Consider the following 22,644-nt stretch of genomic DNA (forward strand, 5'->3'; position numbering starts at 1 on the left):
AAAAAAAGTGCTAAATGTCAGTTTATCACTGTGTCATTCGAGAGTGCATGTGGGTAGGAGGAGCACTGTGGAGTGAAGAGTGGAATTTCAACCTGAACTTTGCAGTGTTTTCTGGTTTAAACCAAGCCATACAATGATTTAGCTATTGCTAATGCCACAGCAATAGCATAGAACTGAAGAAATGATGATAGAGCACCTCCAGAGAGTAGGGCAAAGGGCCAGTACCTGTAGGGAGCCCACAGGAAAGCTGAGGAGTGACTTTTCATAAGGGCATATAGTGAGATAGATTTGGACTAGATATCAGGAAGAAATTCTTTATTGTGAGGATGGTGAAGCACTGGAACAGGTTACCCAGTGAGGTTGTGGATGCTCCCTCCCTGGAGACATTCGAGGCCAGGCTGGATGGGGCTGTCAGCAACCTGGTCTAGAGGGAGGTGTCCCTGCCTATAGCAGGAGGCTTGGAACTAGATGATCTTAAAGGCCCCTTCCAACCCAGACTATTCTATGGATCTATAGTCTCTAGCTATTTACATGACAGAAAGAGCATCCTGCTTGTCCTCTGGCCCTACCCATGAAGATGACACTGGGTGTCTTGCACTGAATGGCTGTGCCTCTGCCACGGGTTCACCGGGTGCTATCAAGGCAGAGGGGCAGCAGCTGGGATATGCATTTCTCTGTTATTTACATAGTTTTTAGCAGCCCTAGGAATGCTGCACTAATAACCCAATTCTGCCTTTAAGAAAGGCAGGAAACACAACCAGATCATTTCATATGTGTCTGTCTGACTTCTGAATAATCCATAAGGGCAGCAGTAAAACAAGAGCAACCAAGTATCTTTGCCCATTTCTCATGCCTGTGCTCTCCATCTCCATTAGCAAATCATAACAAAACACAAGCTCATTTCATAGCAGTTCAACTCATGGGAGAGAAGAGGAGCCCTGAATTTTTTAAGCTCAGCTGTGCCTATGTTTTCTCAGGGAAGATCCAATTTTAAGAGACACCTGCATCCACTTTAACCTTCCCTTTTTTGTGAGCCCTGCTTTGCCACCAGCCAATTAGTGAACTGGGGAGGACATTCTGGGTCAAGCTATACCAAGTACCGCAAATCCTCATTAACGCTAATTAGTCCTCAGTAGGTTAATTGGTGGTGAAGCTCATCTTTTTTTAATTACTTGAGCAAATGAGCCAGCAGGACGTTGTGGTCAGCTTTGAATTATTCTGTTTGTTTTGGTGTTCCTTATTTGAATGTGTAAAGCCAGATGTTTGCTGCCTGGATTTAGGAGCTGTTTGCTTTTGTGAAGAGCAAGAAGGGAACACACAAAAATAAAATGAAGATCTCTTTTGACATCTTTGAGCAGTTCAGATGCAAAAATGGAAGAGTTATTTTATTCATGGAATGGAAAAATAAGATGATGTTTTTAGTTTATCGTTTATTTTGTCATATGCTTAATGAATTTGTGTAATGTTGTTAGCATAGACTTTCAGGCAGACTGAAGTAATCTCATCCCATTTAGGAAGCCATTGCAAAGGTATTTCTTGTGCATGGTATTTTTTATTGTTGATAGCAACTGAGTCTAGTTTTCTATGACATGAATAATTACTTTTTTGAGTTGTTTTTTCAAAGTAACCCTCTCAATTGGGGTCTTTTTTTTTTTGCTTGTTTTTGTTCTGAGCAACTATTGATTTGTTTAGTTCAAAGCATTCTGTCTGCGTGCTGTCCTTCATGTAATTACAGATAGATGAAGCTTCTCCCTTACTCCTCCTGAGGTCACTAACCAACCAAGTAAAGCATATTTCACTGTCACTTTCCGGGTCATTGACTCCCATCAGGATGTCTGGGTTTGTGATTTCTTTCACTCTGACACCTTTTTTAGGTCCTGAGTATAAACACAAGCATATCCAGTATTCACCGTATGATCTCACGTTCTCTTTTTTACCCTTTTACTGTGATGCATCTGAAGATGCCATCCTTAGACTCTGGTGGGAAGGTTTCTTTGCTGGCTCTCCATGTCTGGAAAGTAGATTTAACACTTAGAATCATCAGAGCTAATACTCAGGATTGATTTACAAGCAGTACATTTGTGGGCAAGGACTAATATGTCTGGGAATCTGAGGCCATCACTAGTTTTGCACTGTTGTGAAAGGAGACCAATGAGAAGTCTTTATTTTTTGTTATCTGCTAGTAGCAGAAGAAAGCAAGGACTGAGTTGGTATCAGTGCAGACTTTGGTCTAGTTAAGTAGTCCTTTCAGCTTCACTTTCCTTTCACGCTTTCTACTGGAAGATCTAATCCTTTTAATAAATCATACTCATCAATTTCAGAAGAGTTGTATTGCATTTACTTCTGATGTTAGGAATTCATTTTATACTGCTTGATAGGTCTCAACATGCAGTATATTTAGTTATGGCTTGCACTTAGAGCATGGTCGTTCAACCTTTTGGCTTGTCTGAGCCACAGTGAGTGAAGAGGGCCAGGACTGTCTTGGGCCATATATACGTAGGTCACTCCAAAAATAGTGCTTCCTATTTATTCCCATGGAATGGATAAAAGAACACAATAAGACCATTTGATTGTGCAAATTGTCAACTAGGAAACATTATTTTTCCACATAGTCACCACCACGAACTATTCATTTTTGCCAGGAATGATCAAGAGCCTACGTGCCATGCTCTTAAAAGTCTGCAGCAGAGCTGACCCACTGTCACTGTTGTCACCACTGAAATGCACTACCCACTGCCTCACTGTGCTCACATCCACTGTTCAGTCTCCATCAAAGTTCAGCAAGTGTTAATGAATGTCATTGGGTGCCATATTTTCTGCAAAGAGGAACTCAGTGCCTCATATGCACTTCCGTATCAGATGCCATTCTGTCAGACTGCCTCTCTGCTGCCATCTGTCACATAGCAACAACTTGTAATGGGATATTGGTGGGAAGGTTCAGCCTCTTCTGCCATACCACCAACATCCGCCTCTGACATTGTGGGCCAACAGAATAACATAGGAGGCATTACTTTCAGCACAGCCCTCTTTAAATATATACTACAGTTAATGTATATAAAGTGACAAAACTTATTTTAATTGTTAATGTTTTTTTTTATTAAAACATGTAAAAAAGAGAGCAATAAAACCATAAAACTGCTGGGATATGTGACCTTATTTTTGTGAAACTAGTGCAGTTAGAACTAATCAGTTGGATTCAATGGCAGTGGTTGCAATTTGTAGTGAGTTCTCGAGGTGTTCATCAGAGATTTTTGATGAAATTCTACTCTTCCTGTACTTCATCCTTCAACGTAGTTGTTCACAAATGTATGTAATGCCAAAAAGTGATGACACAAGTAAGGCCTGACTGTGATGTGAGGAAAATATCTCTCTGATAAGAAGACTTATAAAAGTTTGTTAAAGAGATGATCAGGTTTTGGATTGCAACTCTCTTTGCATTCCAGTTGAAAATTCACAAGTAGTGTATTTATGTTAACTGAAAATAGAGTTGCAAATAAACCAAAAAATGGATGATTTTTTTCGGCAGTCTCGAAACATATTCTCAAATTCCTTTATCAAAGCAGAAAGCACAATGGCTGCATGTTTTTTGTTGTTCCCAGGACTGTGTTTAGCTAATGTATAAAAATCCATAAACTTATTTGCCATCACTTTTAAGCAGTCCATCCAGGCCTCTGGTCTCTTGCTTAGATGGGTATGGAGAAGATGGGCAGGTGTCCCCTTTCTCTCAGTCACAGACCACCTCTAGATTCCGATTGTTTGCTGCACATACAGTCTGTGCACTCCCAGCTGAGCTGGCAGTCCTCTGCTGAGCATCGCATTGCTGGGTAGCGCACACACCAGCAATGGTGGTTTCTGGAGGCTGTCAACTTCTTAAGCTTAAGTTAGGAAAATCTCATGTCTCACTTTGTAGCTGCCATCCTCTTCTGTGATGACCCTTTGTAGTATGCTTTCTATTCTGCTGCAGGCCTACTGCAATTGGGTTTTCCTTTGTATTCTTGGTTTTCTTTCAGGCAGCCAGTCTTTTTTCTAAGTTGGATCTTTCAAGATCTTCAGAAGTTTCCATACTGCATCTCTGTTTTTAGTGGAAAACTGTAATTCTCTCTTTGAATGCATGCAGGTCTCATGATCCAAGTGAGCTCTTCCAGGTTTTTTGATACTCTCAGTTAGTGTCTTTAGTTTTGCTTCCAACTACTATTGAAGGAAAATGCTAACGAGGAAATAAAACTGGCTGCAGACAGGAAAAGCTACCTACTGTATCTGTTGCAGGCATGATTCTTCTCTGACCAGTGAAGGAGGGAAAGAAACCAATCATCTGAAAATGTTGACAGTTAATAAAGATTTTGTAGGAAAGGTCCAAAGGATTTCTTAACCTGGCTGGCTGGACTTACAGATCACAGGGGAAAAAAAGTGAAAAGAAAAGAAAAAGAAAAAAAGGAGGATTCCTCCCTTTCTTTCATGGGCATCTTGTTACTCACTAAATGAGTTGTGCGTCTGGATATTAACCTAATGGAATACTAAGTGGAATATAAGCCTGCATGACTGGGTTACACATTATAGACGTATCGGAGATTCTTTGCTTACTTTCTTGTTTGAAGTTAGCAAATTGCTTCAGTGAAAGGGAGTTGTTTGTTTAAAGCTGTTGTGAGCTTGTTGGCAGCGGCAGCTGTGCTTGCTGGGATTTCCATTTCATATACCAAATATATGTGAACTTGTAATCTAACCCAAAAAAGATACCAGCGTTCGCCTTTCAAATGTGTGCCCACATTTATGGCATAACCAGTGGAATTACTTGTGAATGAGGACATGAAAGAACAAGCAGACTGGAAATGGAAGCAGGCAGCATAAATGTGGTGTAAATGGAACAAAGGCGCTGCAAGCGGCTGCAGAATAGACATCTGCAGTGTTGCCATCTCAGTGTTAGGAACAAGTATGAGACAGGGAAAAAAACAACCCCATCTTACAGGAACTTTACAGAATCATCATAGAATCGTAGAATGGCCTAGGTTGAAACGGACCATAATGATCATCTAGTTTCAACCCCCCTGCTGTGAGTAGGGTTACCAGCCACTAGACCAGTGGCCCAGAGCCACAGCTTTCAACAACAGTAGGTTGTAATACGTGTTTCTTAATCATCTGATATACAACAGTTCCTGGACGCCTCAGTCCAGCAAGATTTGTACACCTACGCTGTCTTCTGTTGCACTTTCGCCACTTGCTTATGTAGAGAAGTGCTCTGAAATGTCTGGATGTTAGCCATTGTCTATTCTGGACATACAGTTCTTGATGAAATGAGTAGTGGCTGTCAAACTTAAGAGTGGATAGTGGCTCTAATGATATGCATGTATATGTTAAATCCAGTTAATTTTTTCTTTCAACTGCTTGAAATACATATTTTTTGCCTTCAGCTTGTGTTTTTACTGTTGGTAAGTTCAGGTTTCTAATATGAGGTGTGTAAAGCAAAGGGGACTTTTGAATTGAAAGTTTTTTCTCCAAGAATGGAGATGAAAATCTTTAGAAGTCAACAATGGTGCTGCCTTCAGTTATTTCAGGTACTTTTGCAGGTGTGATAGAGGCCTCTTGCCATGTGCTAAGCTACAACCTATTGCTCCTTCTCTCTACAGCAGTTGGTGCGAGCCATCCTTTGTATACGTAATACTAGAAAGAGATCTCCTTTGAGGTGCTCCATACCACTTGATGTTGGACATTTGATATGGCTTGTAACAATTTATACATGTCTTACATTCAGAAATCACAATGACTGTGATATTAGGGATGGATGAATTAAATGTAATCCTTAAAAAGTGGCCTTAGAAAGGGTTTCCCATTATTAGAAAGTATTATGAGTATTGTGCAGTTTAAGGGAAAGGTTTATTTTTTCATGCTGCCACCATCTCAAATACTGACAAAGCCAAAGCTGACAAGTACTTTAAGTACAGCTGACATTTATCTTAAAATTATCTGGTTACTCACTGATTTTTTTTTTTCTTTCCCTCAGCGTGAACGAACGTGATCATTTGTTAAAAAGGCTCGGCAGGAAAACTCCTCCGAGCCTTTTCCGTGCTCATTCTGTCCAGCAAAGTGTATCACGTAAGTAATGGTTTGTGTACACTTGTGTGTTGCACTGCAGTCAGTCCCAGATGAGTGAAGCGAAAGGTGATTACATTTTAATTAAATTGTAGGAAAAGATAATCTAGTGCAGAAGCTGAGCTGCCAACCAGGAGACATAGATTTGGAAGTGGAATTAGTGTATTTGGCCCTAGGCAAGCAGAGCTCAAATGTGCATAATTCCCTAGGATTCAATCAACGGGCCCAGATGACAAAATCCCAACATGCAGATTCTATAAATGTAAAATCCTGATAGTCTCAAGAATGCTGTGAAATCAAAAACTCTGCAGGATAAAATAAATGTTGTGATAGAGCCTAGCTTAAATAGAAACGGCTTCTTTATTCATAAAGTCTTATTAGTTGTGGTTAGCTGAGAATACAGTGATATTGCCGGATGCCGAATGGGAGTTATGTATGTGTCTGATGAGGAAAGCTGTGGCATGCAGAGCTGCATTGCTCCTCTCCCTCTTTGTCCTCTGTAGGGAGGAGAGGTGACCTCACACCTCCTCAGTGATGCTATTTGGAATAAATTGCATTTCTTGCCGGTGTTGAAGTCATCCATTTATTCATCTTCCTGGAGGAACACATGACAGGCCTCTATCTGCCAGACCTGGGTTTTTTTGCTCGTCTTACTAAGGAAGTAACCCCATGCATGCAGCACTGCTGCTCTGAGGGCAAGGGGCAGGCACTGGGGATTTGGGTTTTGTATCACTGTTGCAATGAGAAGTTAGACCACTGACTGCTCAAGACTCCCAGACAGCTAACTGGAAACTCACTTGTTGACTGTACTGTTTTCTGTGGCAGAAATGTGGTTCATGTCATGGCGGCAAGGCTGGGATTTGAGAACTCAGATGCTTGAGGTATCCTTGTTTTCCACAGGGAATTTGGTCAGAATGGGTGGGACACTGATGAATCTGCTTGTCTTTGTCCTTTACAAAACAGCTGTAAGGATGTTGCTATCAGTAGGATATAGGGTCTTTAGTTATCAATCTCATTGCTCCTGGCAAAGGAGATCGATGTGCCAAGAGCACAAGACCACGTGCTCTTTCCAGCATCTAATCCTCTGAGTCAGGGAGACAGGGACACTGACTGCAGCTCTGCTGTGGGCACACAAACATGTTCTGTGAGGGAATTCCAAGGAGGATGATTGGCAGAAGGAATTGGTGAAATACATTAAAAAATTACTGTCAAGGAAGTCTGCTGTAGACACCACAGTGCAGAAAGGAGATACACTGGTAGTGAATGGTCAGACTTGATAAATGCTTTTAGTTTGGTGGTGCACATATCAGTATAAGCGAATTGCTATTGGGAAAGAAAAATGAGACATTGAAATAAACTCTAAGTTCAGTAACTAGCTGAAGTGCTAAATCAGTCAGTGCAGTCAGGACAAGTTACAGTCAGCAATCTGTTTCATGTGAACATAAATTTGATTGTGAAGCTGTTAGGTTTCTACAGCATATCCACAATTCTTTAAAATTTCCATCATCTCTTGTCAAATGTATTTTCAAATGTTTCATAGCTGCTGCATGTACAAGGCCATGTGAAATTCAGAGGACATATGTGCTGTTTTCACAACCCTAAATTGTATAACTGTTTAGTAAATGCTGGAAATCTTCAAAGCAAAGAATTGATGAATAGGGCAGTTGCCTTGACTTGCTGGGCCAATATCTTAAATCACACTACGTGTACTGTGTTTGAAGTCTTGAACTGTTTGTGTGTTATTGCCAGGCTCCAAGTTCTCAGCCTGTGAAGGCCACTTCTTCCAAAAATCGCTTGTGTGACTTCAGGTCGGAATCTGACACTTGCATATAAAACATGAAAATGGTTTGTTTAGTTAGAGCTGACAAAGGCTTAAGCAAATCAACTGCTTTGGTCCCAGCGAGGAAGAAAAATGAGGTTAGACTTCCTAGAACAGATGGTAAAGATGCAGTACTGGTTTGAGATGAACTTTTGACAAAAAATGTTTCCAACTTTTTGGTGAGGAAGCGATGCCTGTATAAATTCGTTTCAGTCATATGGAGATAAGTGCTAGAAAAATAGTGCAAGCAGTTTCAAGGCTACTTCTGGTGGTCTACAGTGGCAGGGAAAGACGACAGAGGGTAAGCCTGCACAGCCCTATGGTGGGTGGGAAAGAGGAGCTTGCTCAATGTGTCTCATAGCTTTTTGTTGGCGAGCCACCCCTTTCCTAAAGCATAAGCGAAGCAAGCCAAGTCTCCATTGCAGTTACTGTCTTTCTTTTTTAGCTCTGACTTTGTGGAATTAGCAGCTCCTTTAGATAAGCTCTCTGGATACCAAAGACAGTTCTTGAGTCCCCTGTCTTCCTTGGATGACTGGCCTCTGCCACCTGTCCCCAGAGCCTCACCAGCAGGACAGGAGGGTGGTGCCGTCCCATTTGCTCAGGTGCCTTCATCCTTGGCTGTCTCTAAGGAATGCCCAATACAATCTCTCCAGTGCAGATTCACTCTCATAATTCAGAGTACCCTGTCAGTGTTCAGTTGTCACTTGTCTCTGCATGCTCTTACAAACAGAGCGGAATCCTCCTATTAAGCACTGCTCTGGCAGAACTCCTCTTTAAATGCAGAGTGCCGTGCTTGAATGAGGATTAACGTGCTTGGCCCAGATTTCCTCCGTTTGCAAAGAAAATCCCTCTTCCTTCAACGGTATATGCTCATTGCATAGAGTAAATGTGAACACAGGGCGCATGGTTTGCACCTTATTAATCAGTGGGAAAAAAACACCTGTCAGCTGAGGTTTGTTTCACAGCATGGGGGCTGACGAATAATAAATAATAATAATGTGTTCATGCTGAGGACTCTAATCTTACCATTTATTTTCCACTAGCAGACACCTTCTTCCTTTCACTTTACTCCTGGTGCATTTTGATTTGAAACACAACAGGGTAGCTACTTCAGAAGCTTTTAAAACTTCGTTTCCTACTATCTTACATGTGTTGGAAATATAGTATCTCTATTTTTTTTACAAGGCTGCTACGTATTTGTTGACTGTTGAGTAATATGACTATATTTTAAAATCATCTTAAGGAAAAGAAGTGGGAAAAATTAGTTTAGAATCGATGCCGAGGCATCTGGCCCTGTATTTTACATGCACATACCCATAAGTTAGTATCTGGGAAAACAGAGATGGGGCCATTTGTCAGGAATTCCTCTTGGGTCCTTTAGAAAACACAGGCATGGTTTATCAGCAGGGAAATGAATGATTTCTGTAAGCATCAGTCAGAATATAGAAGATTTAAAGCAGCTCTTGCTTTCCCAAGATCAGTGGAAGAGGGTTCCCTGAGAAGTCAAAGCTGAGTTTGTATTTACAGTTTAATTGGGAGGCGTGAATTGTAACATCTCATTAAGTCTCCTTAAAAAACCGTGCACAACGGTGTTTGGCCTGAGAAGGAATTTGACTGGCCAAGCAGTACTCCAACATTGATTTTTGTTTTGTTGTACAGATTTTGGTAGACACAGCACTTTTAAAGGGTTTTTTTTACAGTTCATTTCCATTTTAGCGGATTTAAATCTGGGTGTTTTTCTCCCAAGACAAACAATATGATGGCACAAGGCATCTTACGTTGCGGGCTATGCTGAACTGCACACTGCTGTGTGTATGAAGTAGTGAAATGCTCAGGAAGGAAAGATTTCTGGGAGGCTCCCAGCCAGAACCTGTGTTTGTTCAACAAACCCAGCAGTTCAGGTGTATCAGATGAGCACAAGGAGCAGTGAGCCTCTAAAATAAATCTCTGAAGAACGTAAAACTGTGCATAGTCTTTCAATGAGCAGATTTTCAAGCTATCACAGAATAGCAGGGTCAGAAGGAACCTCTGGAGATCACGTAGTCCAGCACCCTGCTCTCTGATTCCCATCTCAGAAGCTATTGCACGAGTGAGCTGCTGAGATGGAGCAGTGCGCTCTGCACATTTGGGATGTGTGCAGAGAGGGTTTCTCTAATCTAGCATTGCACAGACCAGAATGGTCATTGCAGGGAACAGAAAATGATTCTGTTAAATTAGAAACCTGATTGGAGCCTAGATTCTGATCTACTAATAGAATATCAAAGCTTTAAAAGAAAAAAAGCAAAACACCAGAATTCTTTTAAAATTCATTAGGTTGCCTGATAGTATCGGATACCAACGAAACCTTAGATTTGATGAGAATGTATGTGAATCTCTGCTTAACAAATGAGCCAGGCTGACGGAGATTTAGAACTGCTCCTTCCCTCTGTTAACAGAAGGTCTCTGAGGACAAAGGTTCTTCCTTCTGCAACAGCCCTGAGTGGCTGTGGCCACAGAGCCCCTAAGAAGCGCACTCCGTCCTGGGGCTGGAACAATGGGAGCCTTGTTCTGCGGGCAGGCTCCAAGGTGTGGTTTTAAAGCCAGGGTTCGGGGAAAAGTTCAAACTTCCGAAGTGTTCCCTAGTAACTGGCTGGTGGAAACTGTCATTCTTTTTGGATGGGGTCTGAAAGCAGTGGAAACGGAGAATGTGAATGGGACGTGAGCGTTCACAGCATACTTGTTGTGCAGCGCACAGACAGCTGCCTGAGCAGCTTGAAGTTCAAGCTTAATCATCATACGAATTAAAAGTATAGTGTGAAATGATCTTGCTGTGTAGAGATCAATGGTAAAAGCTTTAAATATACTGCCAGATGTTTTCACTGACTGGGGGCTAGGTGCAAGTACTTTCCCCTGACAAATGCAGAAAAACATTGTTGCTGATATTTTGGAGTGGATTAAGAACATGAGGATGTAGGAATGCCACTGGTATTCTTAACCAGTGCTCATCTTAATCCAGCAAAAATTCGTAGGCTAAGGTATTTTCTGCTGATGTGTGTTAAATGTCTTTATCTGACTGCATTTTGCTTTGGCTTTGCAGAGTAGTTGTTCTGCCTAGCTGTTTTGTAGCACTGGAAATAAGCAGGTAATGGAAAAATACCTAAGTCTGACAGGCTGCACACAGTTGTGCAGCAGGCAGTGTTTTCTGCAGTAGTTACAGCAGTTGAATCTACTGAATCTACTGGTCCTACTGGTAAGCCAGTATGGCAAAGCCATCTCAATGCACACCAAGTTATGGAGCACAGCTGCCAGGCTGTTAGGGCTTAACCTTGAAGTCTTTGACCAAACTGACTTTCCATCGAGAATTTTGCCAAAAAACAAACAGGAGGCTGGTCCTTCAAATGGAACAATCCCACCAGAGCTATTTGTGTAGGTGTGAATCCGCCTTTTTTTAAATGAAGGCCTGTTTTGTAAATATTTCCTTTGCAGTTATATAGGATGCACATAGTTTTTCCAAAAGAGTTGTATTTCATGAATATACTTTGTGAACCTTCAGCTAGAGACAGGAAAGCCCAAGCTGTACCTCTGTAGCTGTATGTATATTGGCATGGAACGGCTCAGGAAAAATGAATAGTGATGCCAGGATCAGTCATGTAATGAAATTGAAGTTCCTACAGTGTTACAATCACTCCAAGTGGGAAATGTGATTGCTCTTAGTTCTGGATGATGTATTTCTATTTGAACCTCCTCCGTCTGCTAACAAAAGTTTCCTGCTGTGTTTGTGGTTCAGGTCAGTTAATCTTCTGCTAGTGTGCTCTTCTGCTAAGGTAGGGTACATTCTGCCTTCTGAACTCAGACCTTCAGCAAAGTCCCTGTGGCTCCAGAGGCGATGTTGACCCCCATTCTGTGAGAGAAGATCCTCCCGAGTAACTAAACAAGACTCTCTTCCCAGCAAGGTCTCCTTCGTATCCTTCTTCAGCCTTTTTTTCTCTGGGTACATGATCCAGAGGGAATATGGCTTGAGCCTGTTAAGGGAGGACTCCTGAACTACATCTCTGGGTAGGACTTGGCACATCTGTCCTCCCTTACCTGGTGCTGCATCTCTCATCCAGGGGTGGCTTTGAGGTAGGATTTCAGAGTTCATGAGCTCCCACTTCCAGGGCTGTGGTATCATTCCTGGGTTCTCCTAGGCAGAATTCACCTGCTAACTTCCCTACTTTGTTACTACAAAGCCTTATCAGACTCTGTGTAACCTGTGACATTTTCTCTGTATTTTGAAACAATGCAAATCTTTTCCATTCTGACTACTCATTCTCTCACAGCGAAAGGATCCTTTCTCTGTGTCACAGAGAATACTGTGCTTTGCTCTGTTCAGAATTTTCTGTAAATTCATGTCTGATTTTAATATTGTTTTGAGTTTCACTCTTGGTCCATTAGTTGTTGTGATGGTTTTACCAGTAGTGGTGTTTTGCAGATGATGTCAGAGAAGTCACTTGTGTTGTCCACGGTGCTTTAAAGGAAATCAAACACGTAGTTCTTCTCATCTGAGTAATTTCTAGGGAGATTATGTTAGCTCACAGAATTAACTTGTGCAAAATAGAGACCTCCATAATATGTTGAAGTTTCTTTTCTTCAAGATTTGGGTGACTAGCCAAGAGTTTCTCAATGCAATTTGTCAGGTGATACCTGGGAACTTGTTAAAAAAGTAAAAGAAATTCCTGAATGGACTTAGGAAGATGTGACTCAGATCCAGCTGTGGTGTAGACATTTCTGTGTTCCTCCAGGAAGACCACAGATACCAAGCAGACGATAGCGTCAACCAAAAATGCAAATCTCCACCTGCCTGTTCAGTCTTTAAAGAAGCTCTGCTACTGTGGGAGTCAAGCTGGTGTCCAAAATTTATGCAAAGTTTGTTAGCTAGGTCAGCTCAGAAGGAAATGTTGACCATGTACACTAATGTGGCCTTTGAGGGAGCAGGAAGACAGAGCTGGCAAGCAACCACGTGGGCACAGCCGTAGATGACAGAAGTGCAGCATAGAAATGAGGATCATTCCTGTCTGTATTGTAATTTCAGTGATGCCTAAAACTGTTGGTAAAAACAGGCTGTGCCCTTGAGCTGAACTCCAGTGATTTTTCTTCTTCCTTTGCTTTTTCAGATGGATATGCGTTTTCTCAAGAAGAACACGGTGTTGTCTCCCAGTCACAAGTTGTTCGATCCTACGACACAACCAAAAGGAGAACAGAAATAGAATAAATGATTCTTTGCTTGATGGGTGGTAGGAATAATGGGATTTGGATCAATGCATCCACTCTTAACACATTCTTGACTAGGGTTGGCAGCAGCAACCAAAACACCAGAGAACTCATTTCTGTGGCCTTAGCCAACACGTTTCTGTATTCTCCCTGCAAACCTCGAGTAGTACGTATTGTGGGGGGAAATCATTGTTTGACTTCAGTCGCTAAGCTCTGCCTAAAGTTTTGTTTATGTTGTTATGAAGCATTTGACTGTGCTACGTGAGGTGTGAAATTAAAAACAATGTTTTACCACTGTTTAAAGCATCAGCATAAGGTTGTTCTGGGAGAAAAGCTGAAAATTTATGTTCCATGAGAAATCAGCCTTTGCTTAATTGGAACAGGGTGCTGAGATTTCCTGTTTTGTTACATACAGACCAGGAGCACACGGCTGCATGTAGACTTTATTCCCTCCAGCATTCACTGATTACTAGATTTGACTGAAATATTTAACAGACAATTTGGCATAAAAATTTTGATTGCAGTGGAAACACAATCTGTAGCTAAAAATGCTTACTTGCCTTCTTATGACAGGATAACACAATAGCAATGAATTATATAGAATACTTCTTGCCCTCTTACAGGATTTATTAGGGCTCTATCTTAGCTTTCTGAAAACAGATTAATAGCTTACTCGCACAGTCAGGCTGTGGGAGTTGAAGAGCTTGCCAGGCAGCTGTGTGGAGCGCATGGCATTCTCACAAAAAGGAACTCACATAGATAACTCTGCAGGTTATATTTCGATATGCACTTCAGATTTAGCCTGGGATTTCCCTCCATTATCCCATTCCCATTTTAACAATAGAATGAACCAGTAGGAACAGAGAGGTAGAAGCTTTTCACATCTGTAGACAGAAGAGCGTGTGCACCTTGTGCTGTGATCCTACAGAGGCGTTCCTCCGGCCAGGTGGGATGGGCGGGCTGGGGGAAGTTAGGAAAGGTTAACATGCATATGTGTGCATGTGCACACAGAGCTGCTCATTGTGGAGAGAAGAGCTGCTGTTTGTTTGTGCGGCCAGAGCGGGCCCTTCTCTAGAGCAGATCCGTCTGCAGGCTGCCCGCCCTCTGCATGGCAAGCCCTGGGAGGAACGCTGCCTTCACTGACTCACTCTGTGAGAGGGGCAAGCGTGCTGCTGCATACATTGGCACCATGGAAAAAGAGGGAAAACTGGGGCATAATTTAAAGCTGAAAGAGCTCTTAGAAAGCTTATGCTGTCCTCCAGACAAGTTCTATTAATTTTAGTCGCCAAGCCACGTTTCTGAATAGCATAAAGTAAATACTGCTGTGTTCTAGCCAGGTTTTGTGGTTAATGTATATACTACATCTGTGCGTTTAAAAAGTTGGCGCTGTTTCTTGCCCTATTGACCGTCATCCAGAACTTTTGTTGATTTAAATATATCCGAAAGCAATTTGAATATGAATATTTATGCTTAGCAAAGGAAAAAAGGAAAAAAAAACAAAAAAAACAGCCTGGCGCACTGGCTTCACCTCGCTGACAGGCTGTGAGTGAATGCCGGCACTCCAGTGGCAGGCTGGTTCCCAATGCCACCTCAGGGGCCCGAGTCCCCTCCCATGTTAAGAAGAAGGTTTGGCTCCTGTGTCACCAGGCGGGATTGCTCCTGGATTAAGTTGATGGCACAGAAGGAAAAGTCATCACCTTCTTTCTGCAGTGCTAATGAGACAATTATGCAGTAAGGGGAAATTGCAAATAATTTTGCCATAGGCGCGAATGTCGAGGGGCCAAGTGTGTGCGTGTGCGTGTTTTTCTGGGAGATTACTTTTGTTTAAAGGCAGGAATTCTAGGGGAGAAAATAAATAAGGGGAGGCTAAACCTGATCCCAGGAGCTTGCAAATCTTAATCCTGATCTTACCTGTTAAACAGTTTCTTTCATTTAGAAGCGAAATCTTTTTAGGAAATGTGAGGTGTCCCCAAAACTGCTAACTGCTTCTTCCTTGTGTAGCACCCTAAGGAAAATTAACTTCCTGCTGAGACAAAGTGAGATCAGCTCACTCTTTGTATTCTAAGCCACACACTAAACATTGGTATGTAAACAATTTGGAGGTTTTTCTTGAGGATACCGGAAAAAAACTTTTAAAAACCTCTGAATAATGGAGAAGGGCAAATAAATGTGTTGAGCAGAAAATAGAAGGGATCCCGGAGTCTTTTCTGTTCTTGACTTGGTCCAACAAACGTTTTACAGAGCCAATGAGAGGTGCTGGGGAGGAGCAGCTGCCATCCGATGTGATTTATTTTATTGGCGCATCACTGTGACCTCTCTGTAAATTGAGGTCAGAAGGGGGCATGAAGACAAACCCTCCCTCGAGTGAGTGGGGGCTTGGATCGAGGTACGTGTGTTGGATATCAGCTCAATGGGAATTACACATGGGGTTTGTCACACGGCTATACAGTATGTGACACCGGGGTTGGCGGGTCAGGCTTTATCATCACTGTAAGGCCTTAATCTCTATCTGAGTTAATCCTGTGGAGCCCACCCAGGTCAAGGCCTGGCATTCTTCTTGTTCTTTGGAGTCATTACAGGAATTAATCTGTTGTAATACATTGTAGGGTGGATATTGGAGTTGCTTGCTGTTGTGAACAATGATTAGGTGTATTCAAGTGTCACGTTAACAACAGGAGAAAGGCAGCTGTTCTGTATCAACAGGATTCCTCGTTCATTAACACAAATGCACATAGCAATAACAGCAGCCTTTGAAAGCACTCTATGGAGATGTCATCAGCTAGATAGGGTAGTGGAGCAGAAGGAATGGGACGTTTCTGCTTGACTGTCCAGATTTAACTACCTGGGGTTGAGTAGAGAAGCGTTTCTTCGGCAGCTCTCTGCACTGACCACAGTGGTGGGGCTTGATTCAGTTCGGGTTTTTTTCAGTATTCAGGAAGAAGTCACGATTTTCCTGAGTTAAGTCTGGATCTGATTGCTCCTTTTTGTAACACCACAGTCATGGTTTGCACACAAGCTGCCCTTCCTCTGGCTGCCACCCCGTAACAAATGAGCAGCAGAGAGCTGGGCAGTGCTGAGCAGCCCACTGACATTTCCTTTTCCCTGCCAGGGCTGCAGGCCTTGCAGTAGGGGACTAGCTCGGGAAGTCAGGAATTACTTGTCAAGCAGAAATGGCAAATAACCAATAGAAGTATCCGAGTCCAACTAAGCTGCTAATGTATCTGAAATTGTGTCTGGAGTTAACACGAACTGTAGGGATGTAAATTAAGATAGCAGTCAAACCTCACTAGTCGGCACGTCACCAGCCCACACGCTTGTCTATGTGTGCCAGAAGTGTGCAGGCTCAGCCTGCCCCACCAGCAGCACACAGCAGATGCTGCAGGGAACACCTCTGTTCCTAAGCCTGTGTGATTTTTGCAGTGTGTACTCGAGAGTGTTAGCTGGAAGACAATTGATGCTCATAAATAAAGAAAGGAATGCTTGGGTGGACTGGAGTAAGTGAAATCTGGGGACTGAGGTGGCCAGGGGCACGCTGAGTGCAGCTGGGCTGTCTGTGGGCACCCCCAAGGCCCTGGGGGAGGCACACGGTTCCCGTGCTGCTCCTGTCCCACAGCTTTTGTCCTCTGGGGCTAAAGCACCTCATCTATAGTTTTGCATCGCCTCCAGTCATCAGTGCAGTAATGCCCAATTGACGTTCTCCCATAACGTCATAATTTCATAAATAATGACTTAATTTCATAAATAATGACTTAATTTTGTTTGTAACTACTCTGGGGATAGTACTGCTATTATGCCTCACAGCTCAGGTTTGAAGTGGAGCAGCCCTTCAGCAGGTGCTCATCCTCAGCAGCACACTGGACTTGTCAGTTAAATTCCTAGTTTAATGGCATGGAGTGTATTTTACCTTAGTTTTGGCTCATCTCATTCAATGCCTTAAACTTCCATCAGTTTGCAGGGCACACTCCTGGCCTCTCACTGAGCCTACTGCTGAGCAGGACACGACAACAAGAGGAAACACAACAGGTCTTTCCAGCCATAATGGATTGGAGGAGAAATTGGCCGTGTCTGTGCTGTATCTGCTCCATTTGGTCAGCAGTCTGCTTCTGAAATGTGGCACTGCCCACATGCTCAGTCTCCGTACCCCTGGGCTCAGGCTGCCTAAGAATCTTCCAGCCCTTCCAGGACAGACCATTGCACTCAGCTCTGCCAGGGTCTGTACTGCAGCTCAGCTCCTCGCAGTGCTCAGCCTCCTGGCCTGGCTGCACCAGTCCCTGCTCACACTCACAACTAAACAGCTGTTACATGTAAGCACTAGTGCTGTGTCTGGAGGAGGCAGCAGGATCCGTCAGTGCAATATATGACAAAGGCAAGCCACGTATGGGTGCAAAGAATAATTTACCATACTTTCACCTGGCAATAAGATGAATGGAGGCTTTGCACCTGGTTTGCAAATGAAAACTAGAGAGCGCCCTGTGCTGCTTGGCCACAAAGGTGCATCCCAAAGGTGATCGCTTCTCAGTGACCTGCAAGCAGCCCAGATGATCTGAGCGTTATCTGGCCTGCCATCTGCTCTGGGATGGGTGGTCAGGAAGGATGAGGGAGCTGGGGGGGAAATGGCTGGGCAGGAACCGCTGTGTCTGCTCACAGGGAAGCGGCCATCCCTGAAGAGCCATGATAAAGTTTCTTCCTTGGGTTCCTTGCTGGGAGTAGGCACACTGCAGTGCTCTTATCTCCTGAAGCGTCTCTCTGGCGCCAAGCTAGGTCCTGAGCTTGGAGAAGGGGAACACGTCGCTGCCAGCAGCCTCTGCTGTCCAGTGTAGGCGCCAGTGGTTGGTTGGTGGGACAGCTCACAGGATTGCTTGCTGGCTGTTGTTTACCCCAGGGACACGCAGGGAGTGAACACTGGTTGGCTTCGGTTGTCAAGGGAGCAGATTTCTCAGGTAGAACTTGTCAGTGGTGCTCCTGGGCCGGTTCCTGCCCCGTGGGCAGGTGGAGGGGGCCTGTTGGTCAGGAAGGCCAGCCTTTTTACTTGAAGGCTGAGAGCTGTTTCATGCCAAATTAGGGCCTACTCATTTGTGGTGTGGACAGAAGGTAAACGTCTTCTGCAATCTTCTTTTATGCATGATGGTGAGGCATGCTGCTTGAAATCTGCAGTTTCTCTCACAGCACCTCTACGGATGCTGAAGTGAAACTTAAAGTGGGTAAAGGACAAATTTGGTGTAGGCAAGCCCCCAGCTCGAGGCAGTCATGCCAAGCCTAACAGTGAAGGAAAGCCAGAATATTGCCAAAGTGTCACTGTGCATAACCGTGACGTCAGCACCCCTGTAATTAAAGAGTGATGAAGCTGAGGGAGAGAAAGCCAGCATCAAGAGAAAGACATGATTGTTTTAGGTTCTGGCCACCTTACTGGGTGGCTTCCCCAAGAAGATGTTCCAGATGTCTTGGCATAAATTAATCCCCTTCAAAACATCTGGTGGGTTTCTTAGAAAACATGGAGTTGAACAGCTGCTGTGTGTGCACTGCTTTGCCCTTCTGGTTGATATTCTGGTTTAGGAGGTGAGTGCAGACACACTGCTCTTACCACCAGCAGCACGCAGACTGAAAGCAGCCCCAAGCAGGTCCCAGCTCTCCTCGAGCAGGGCCTGGGCTGATCCCCAGCAGTGAGGTGGCCGAGCCCTGTGGGTCTGTGTGGGAAAACCTGCCCCAGAGTGCAGCCATCGGTCCGGGAGGTCACACGTTCAGCAGTCTGAGTGACAGGATCCTTACCGACATCTTTTTCATCAATGAGCTGAGTCATGTGCCCACTTGTCTGTCATATCTGTGCTCAAATTGCTTAAATATTGTTACAGATGGAGAGGTTTTAATCTGGGTATGCAGCACAGAGTGGTGCTGTGGGGGAACGCTTAATTGGCTCCCAGCAGAGCAGCGGGAGCTGGGTGCTGTGTGGGTTTTCCTCCAGAAGCCTTCCCATTTTCACCTTCTATTAATGTCCTCTGGTCGTTTCAGTGCAGCATCGCATTACAGTGGGGTTTGTTTCCCTCCCAGACTGAATACAAATGAAGGTCATTTACTCATATTTTTAGAAGGTTCTGAAAACTTAGCGAATTTGTAGCTTTGAACAGCATTGTTGACTATTGTATGTCTGCACAAAAATATTTCAAATAAACCTTTTATTAAAGCAACTCAACGGACTGAGGCTTGCTTGTTTTATCCACCCCACAAGTTTTGCAGCAAGAGCTCAGAATTGAATGCATTGGACATTTTGCCTGCAAAGCTGCTGTCAGGGTCGGTTTGGGTTTTTATTACCTTCTGGGTATGGGGACACCTCTGTTAGTGCCACGGACAAGAGAGTGTCTGATAAGAGCAATGCTGGTGGGCTCGCGGCGTGTGCCTGGTGTTTGAATGCTGTCTGAAGGTGGAGAGCCATCTATTCCTGTAAAGTAGGTGGGCAGGCTTCTCTCCTACAACTGCTGTGTGATCTCACCATGGCTTCACTATAATGAGCCTGGGAGATTTTTTTTGACACCTAAGTCACACAGACACAGCTGAGTTAAAATGAAGCCTTGGACTCTCTGTTGCTCTTTTTCCCATAGCTCAGTTTGCAGGAGGATATTTACCATGGGACCTGCGCGCTCCAGGGTGATGGGAGAGGACAGCCTGGTGGTGCACCAAGCCAGTGACACGGGAACATCGGTACTGTTGTTCTCCAAAGCGTCCTGAGCAGTCCTTCCCCAGAGCACCCCGAGGGCCGGGGCAGGCAGAGGAACACAGCACCCAGCCCTGCCAGTGGTCCTCCACTCCTTGCTCAGAGAAGCACCTCTCGTGCTCTCTTTCCTGGAGCCAGACTCGCAGCCCAGTCCTCACACAAGGGCTCTCCTGACCCGGTCAGCTCCATACCCGCAGGCCCTCGGGGACACATGCTGTGATCCTCACCAGCACCCAGTGTGGGCAGAGCTTGCCCAGCCAGCGGTACCAGCTGACTGCTGTGTGATAACCATCGGCCCAGTAGAGTTCTGGTGACCTCAGAAAGTGAGAATTGCACGATCCCCATAGAAAGTAAAAGTGCGTGGGCCTTAGCAAAGAGATCTCTTTGTCCAGACACTATTAGATATTGGTGTTAAATAGATTTCCGCAGGAATAAAATGCATATTTATATGTAGTCTGGCTAAAACTGTTCCTCTTTAGGGTGCTATAACTTGATGTTTTTTTTCCTTACAGATTGTCGCACTGCTGACTGAGCCATTTTTAAGAGCCTAGAGAGACTCGTTTCAGCCAACAAATTACTTCTGGATTTTTTAAATTTAGGAAACAAAGAAGGGTTGTAAGCCAAGTTTCCCCATTTTGCTTTACAAGTCACTGCTCAAGCACATTTCCAAGGGCTTTTATCCCAGAAACCCCGGTACCTGCCTCTCCTTTCCTGATGTATCACAGCCTGGCACCGAGTGCAGGGAGCCCTCACTCTGCCAGGTGAGCCAACGACAGACTGGTGATAGACCTGAATAAAGCTTTATTCACCTGGCTGTGGGAGAAGATTCCCTGCGCTGTCCTCTGCAGTGTGCTAGAAACGAGATAACACTTGGAATTGCTAAACGTAATGAATTGCTTCTTACACCCCTTATTAGAGATGTGAGTGAATTACCCCTCTGCACCCCCAGCAGCGTGACAGACGAGCGCCCGCTGCTCGCATCCCCCAGCACACATTTGCAGGAGCAGCTGCTGAGGCTGTCGCCGGCGTCCTCGGTGCCTCATACCAGACCAAAACAGAATCAAAGGCCCTAAACCCTGAGATTAATGCTCAAGTCTGAAATGGGAGCATTGAAAAATAAAAGCGTAACTGAGAAAGGTCCGGTTGAGGAATGTTAAGCGGGAAGATTTCAGAAACATAATCCTTTTGTGTGAGCTTGCTGCGGCAGCACCCAGCCACCAAGCACTGCCCTAGCCCAGAGGCAGCCCTGAGCCCCTCAGCTCCACCTGTGTCGATGGAGCAGTGAGTCCTGAGAAATGTGGCAGGAGCAGAGGGTTTCCTGCCGCTTCCTGCTCCACAGGGAAGCAAGGCGTGGGAGCATCACTGAATGCCAGCCTCAGGCATCCAGGGTGAGGAAGGGGCTGCTGGGCAGGGTGAGGTAGGAAGGTGCTGGCAGTGCTCGGTAGGTGTATGCTGTGTTTTCATGCTGTGTCAGATCCGATTCATGGTGGATTGACAGTGGAAGAGGCAGTCCTGACCTCTTGCTGTATTGCCATGGTATCGGGTGCTGCCCCACCAAGGTCATATCCGTGGGGCAGTGAGGACGGGGCTTGCTGAGGTACACAGACACACAAGTGAGTGCTGCTGACACCCTCTGTCTGATGTTGCCTGATGGCGAAGCCTCAGAACAGCTGTCACAGCCAACAGCACTCATTTGCTGGCTCTGACAGATGCCGTGGGTTGGTGGTTTGTGCTGGAAACCTGCACCCAGCGCCTGGGGGGAGAGGAGACTGGAAGAAGGGGGATGCTGGGTAGGGCTGGCTTGTCTGATGCACTGGATTTATCACCACACTGGCTGGGCTCCTTCCTTCCCTGCCCCATGTTTCCCGCTGAGGAAGAACTGTGTCCAAAGTACAACAATGCAGGATTTCTCCCTGGCAAATATATATATATATATAGTGATCCTACAGTGGGTACATATCAATGTGAAGCCTGGCATCAGAGCTTGAGCATACATACCTACACTGTAAACATGAATTCAATTAAGCCCCAGTTCATAACGACTCTTCGTATCTCCCTGCACACAGCAGGAAGCAGGTCTGTCTTTAAACCAAGCCCCTGGGTCTGCTTTTAAACCAAACCTCTGGGTGTGATGGTGCACCAAGCACAGCCGTGGCATTCAATTTGCACTGCAGAACTGGGAATCACATTTTCCCCACAACGGGACATTCGCAGCAATGCACAGACTGTTGGGTGTGTGCGAAGGCACTGGGATTCTTTTTCTCAAGAGCAAACACTGAGAGAGGCAGCAGCTGCATAAGCCAATATTTACTTTTGGGGTAATAAATCATAGCACAGGCTGTGCGACACGAGGGATGCTCACCTCAGAGGGACATCCTCTGCCCAACCTGTCCCTGGTGCACAGGAGCACAGCCCATCCATCTCTGCAGGCCTCCTGGATGTGGCTCATGGCTGACATGGCTCAATGCCTGGGGAAGAAGGCTCTTGGTTTGGTTGTTCTGTTAGTACAGCGCACTGATGGGATGCCGCCTTGCCCGGACTTAAGAGGACCGAGTCCTGTTCCTTTTGTTTCTCCTACTCCTTCATACTCTTTATAAGTTAACCTACAAACCAGATGGGGTCGTGCCCTGATGTGCCGCAGCACTAACCATGAGGCCAGCCTGATGGAAAGCAGCTCATCCATCTTTTTTGAATTAATCAACATTTTCCAGCTTGACGTATCATCGTTCTCAGTTTTACTGGAAGTTTTCTGAAGGACTAAAAAGGCAAATAAGGGTTGGCTTCTCTGAAAGCAAAGGGTTATCGT

General features: G+C 44.6%; 1 protein-coding gene across 1 annotated transcript in view; it reads left to right on the forward strand.

Annotated features, from left to right (window-relative positions):
- LOC104917574 (phospholipid-transporting ATPase IB-like) overlaps window positions 1-14,633 on the forward strand; it is a 30,547-nt gene extending 15,914 nt beyond the window's left edge. Inside the window, exons 3-4 of the mRNA XM_019612175.1 lie at window positions 5,996-6,087; window positions 13,036-14,633. Coding sequence (XP_019467720.1) covers window positions 5,996-6,087; window positions 13,036-13,133 — 190 coding nt within the window. The 3' untranslated portion in view covers window positions 13,134-14,633. The remainder of the gene's footprint in view (window positions 1-5,995; window positions 6,088-13,035) is intronic.
- Window positions 14,634-22,644: the final 8,011 nt, after the last annotated feature.

The sequence above is a fragment of the Meleagris gallopavo genome, chromosome 1, assembly GCF_000146605.3.
Source record: "Meleagris gallopavo isolate NT-WF06-2002-E0010 breed Aviagen turkey brand Nicholas breeding stock chromosome 1, Turkey_5.1, whole genome shotgun sequence".
In the NCBI taxonomy this organism is placed as follows: Eukaryota; Metazoa; Chordata; class Aves; order Galliformes; family Phasianidae; genus Meleagris; species Meleagris gallopavo.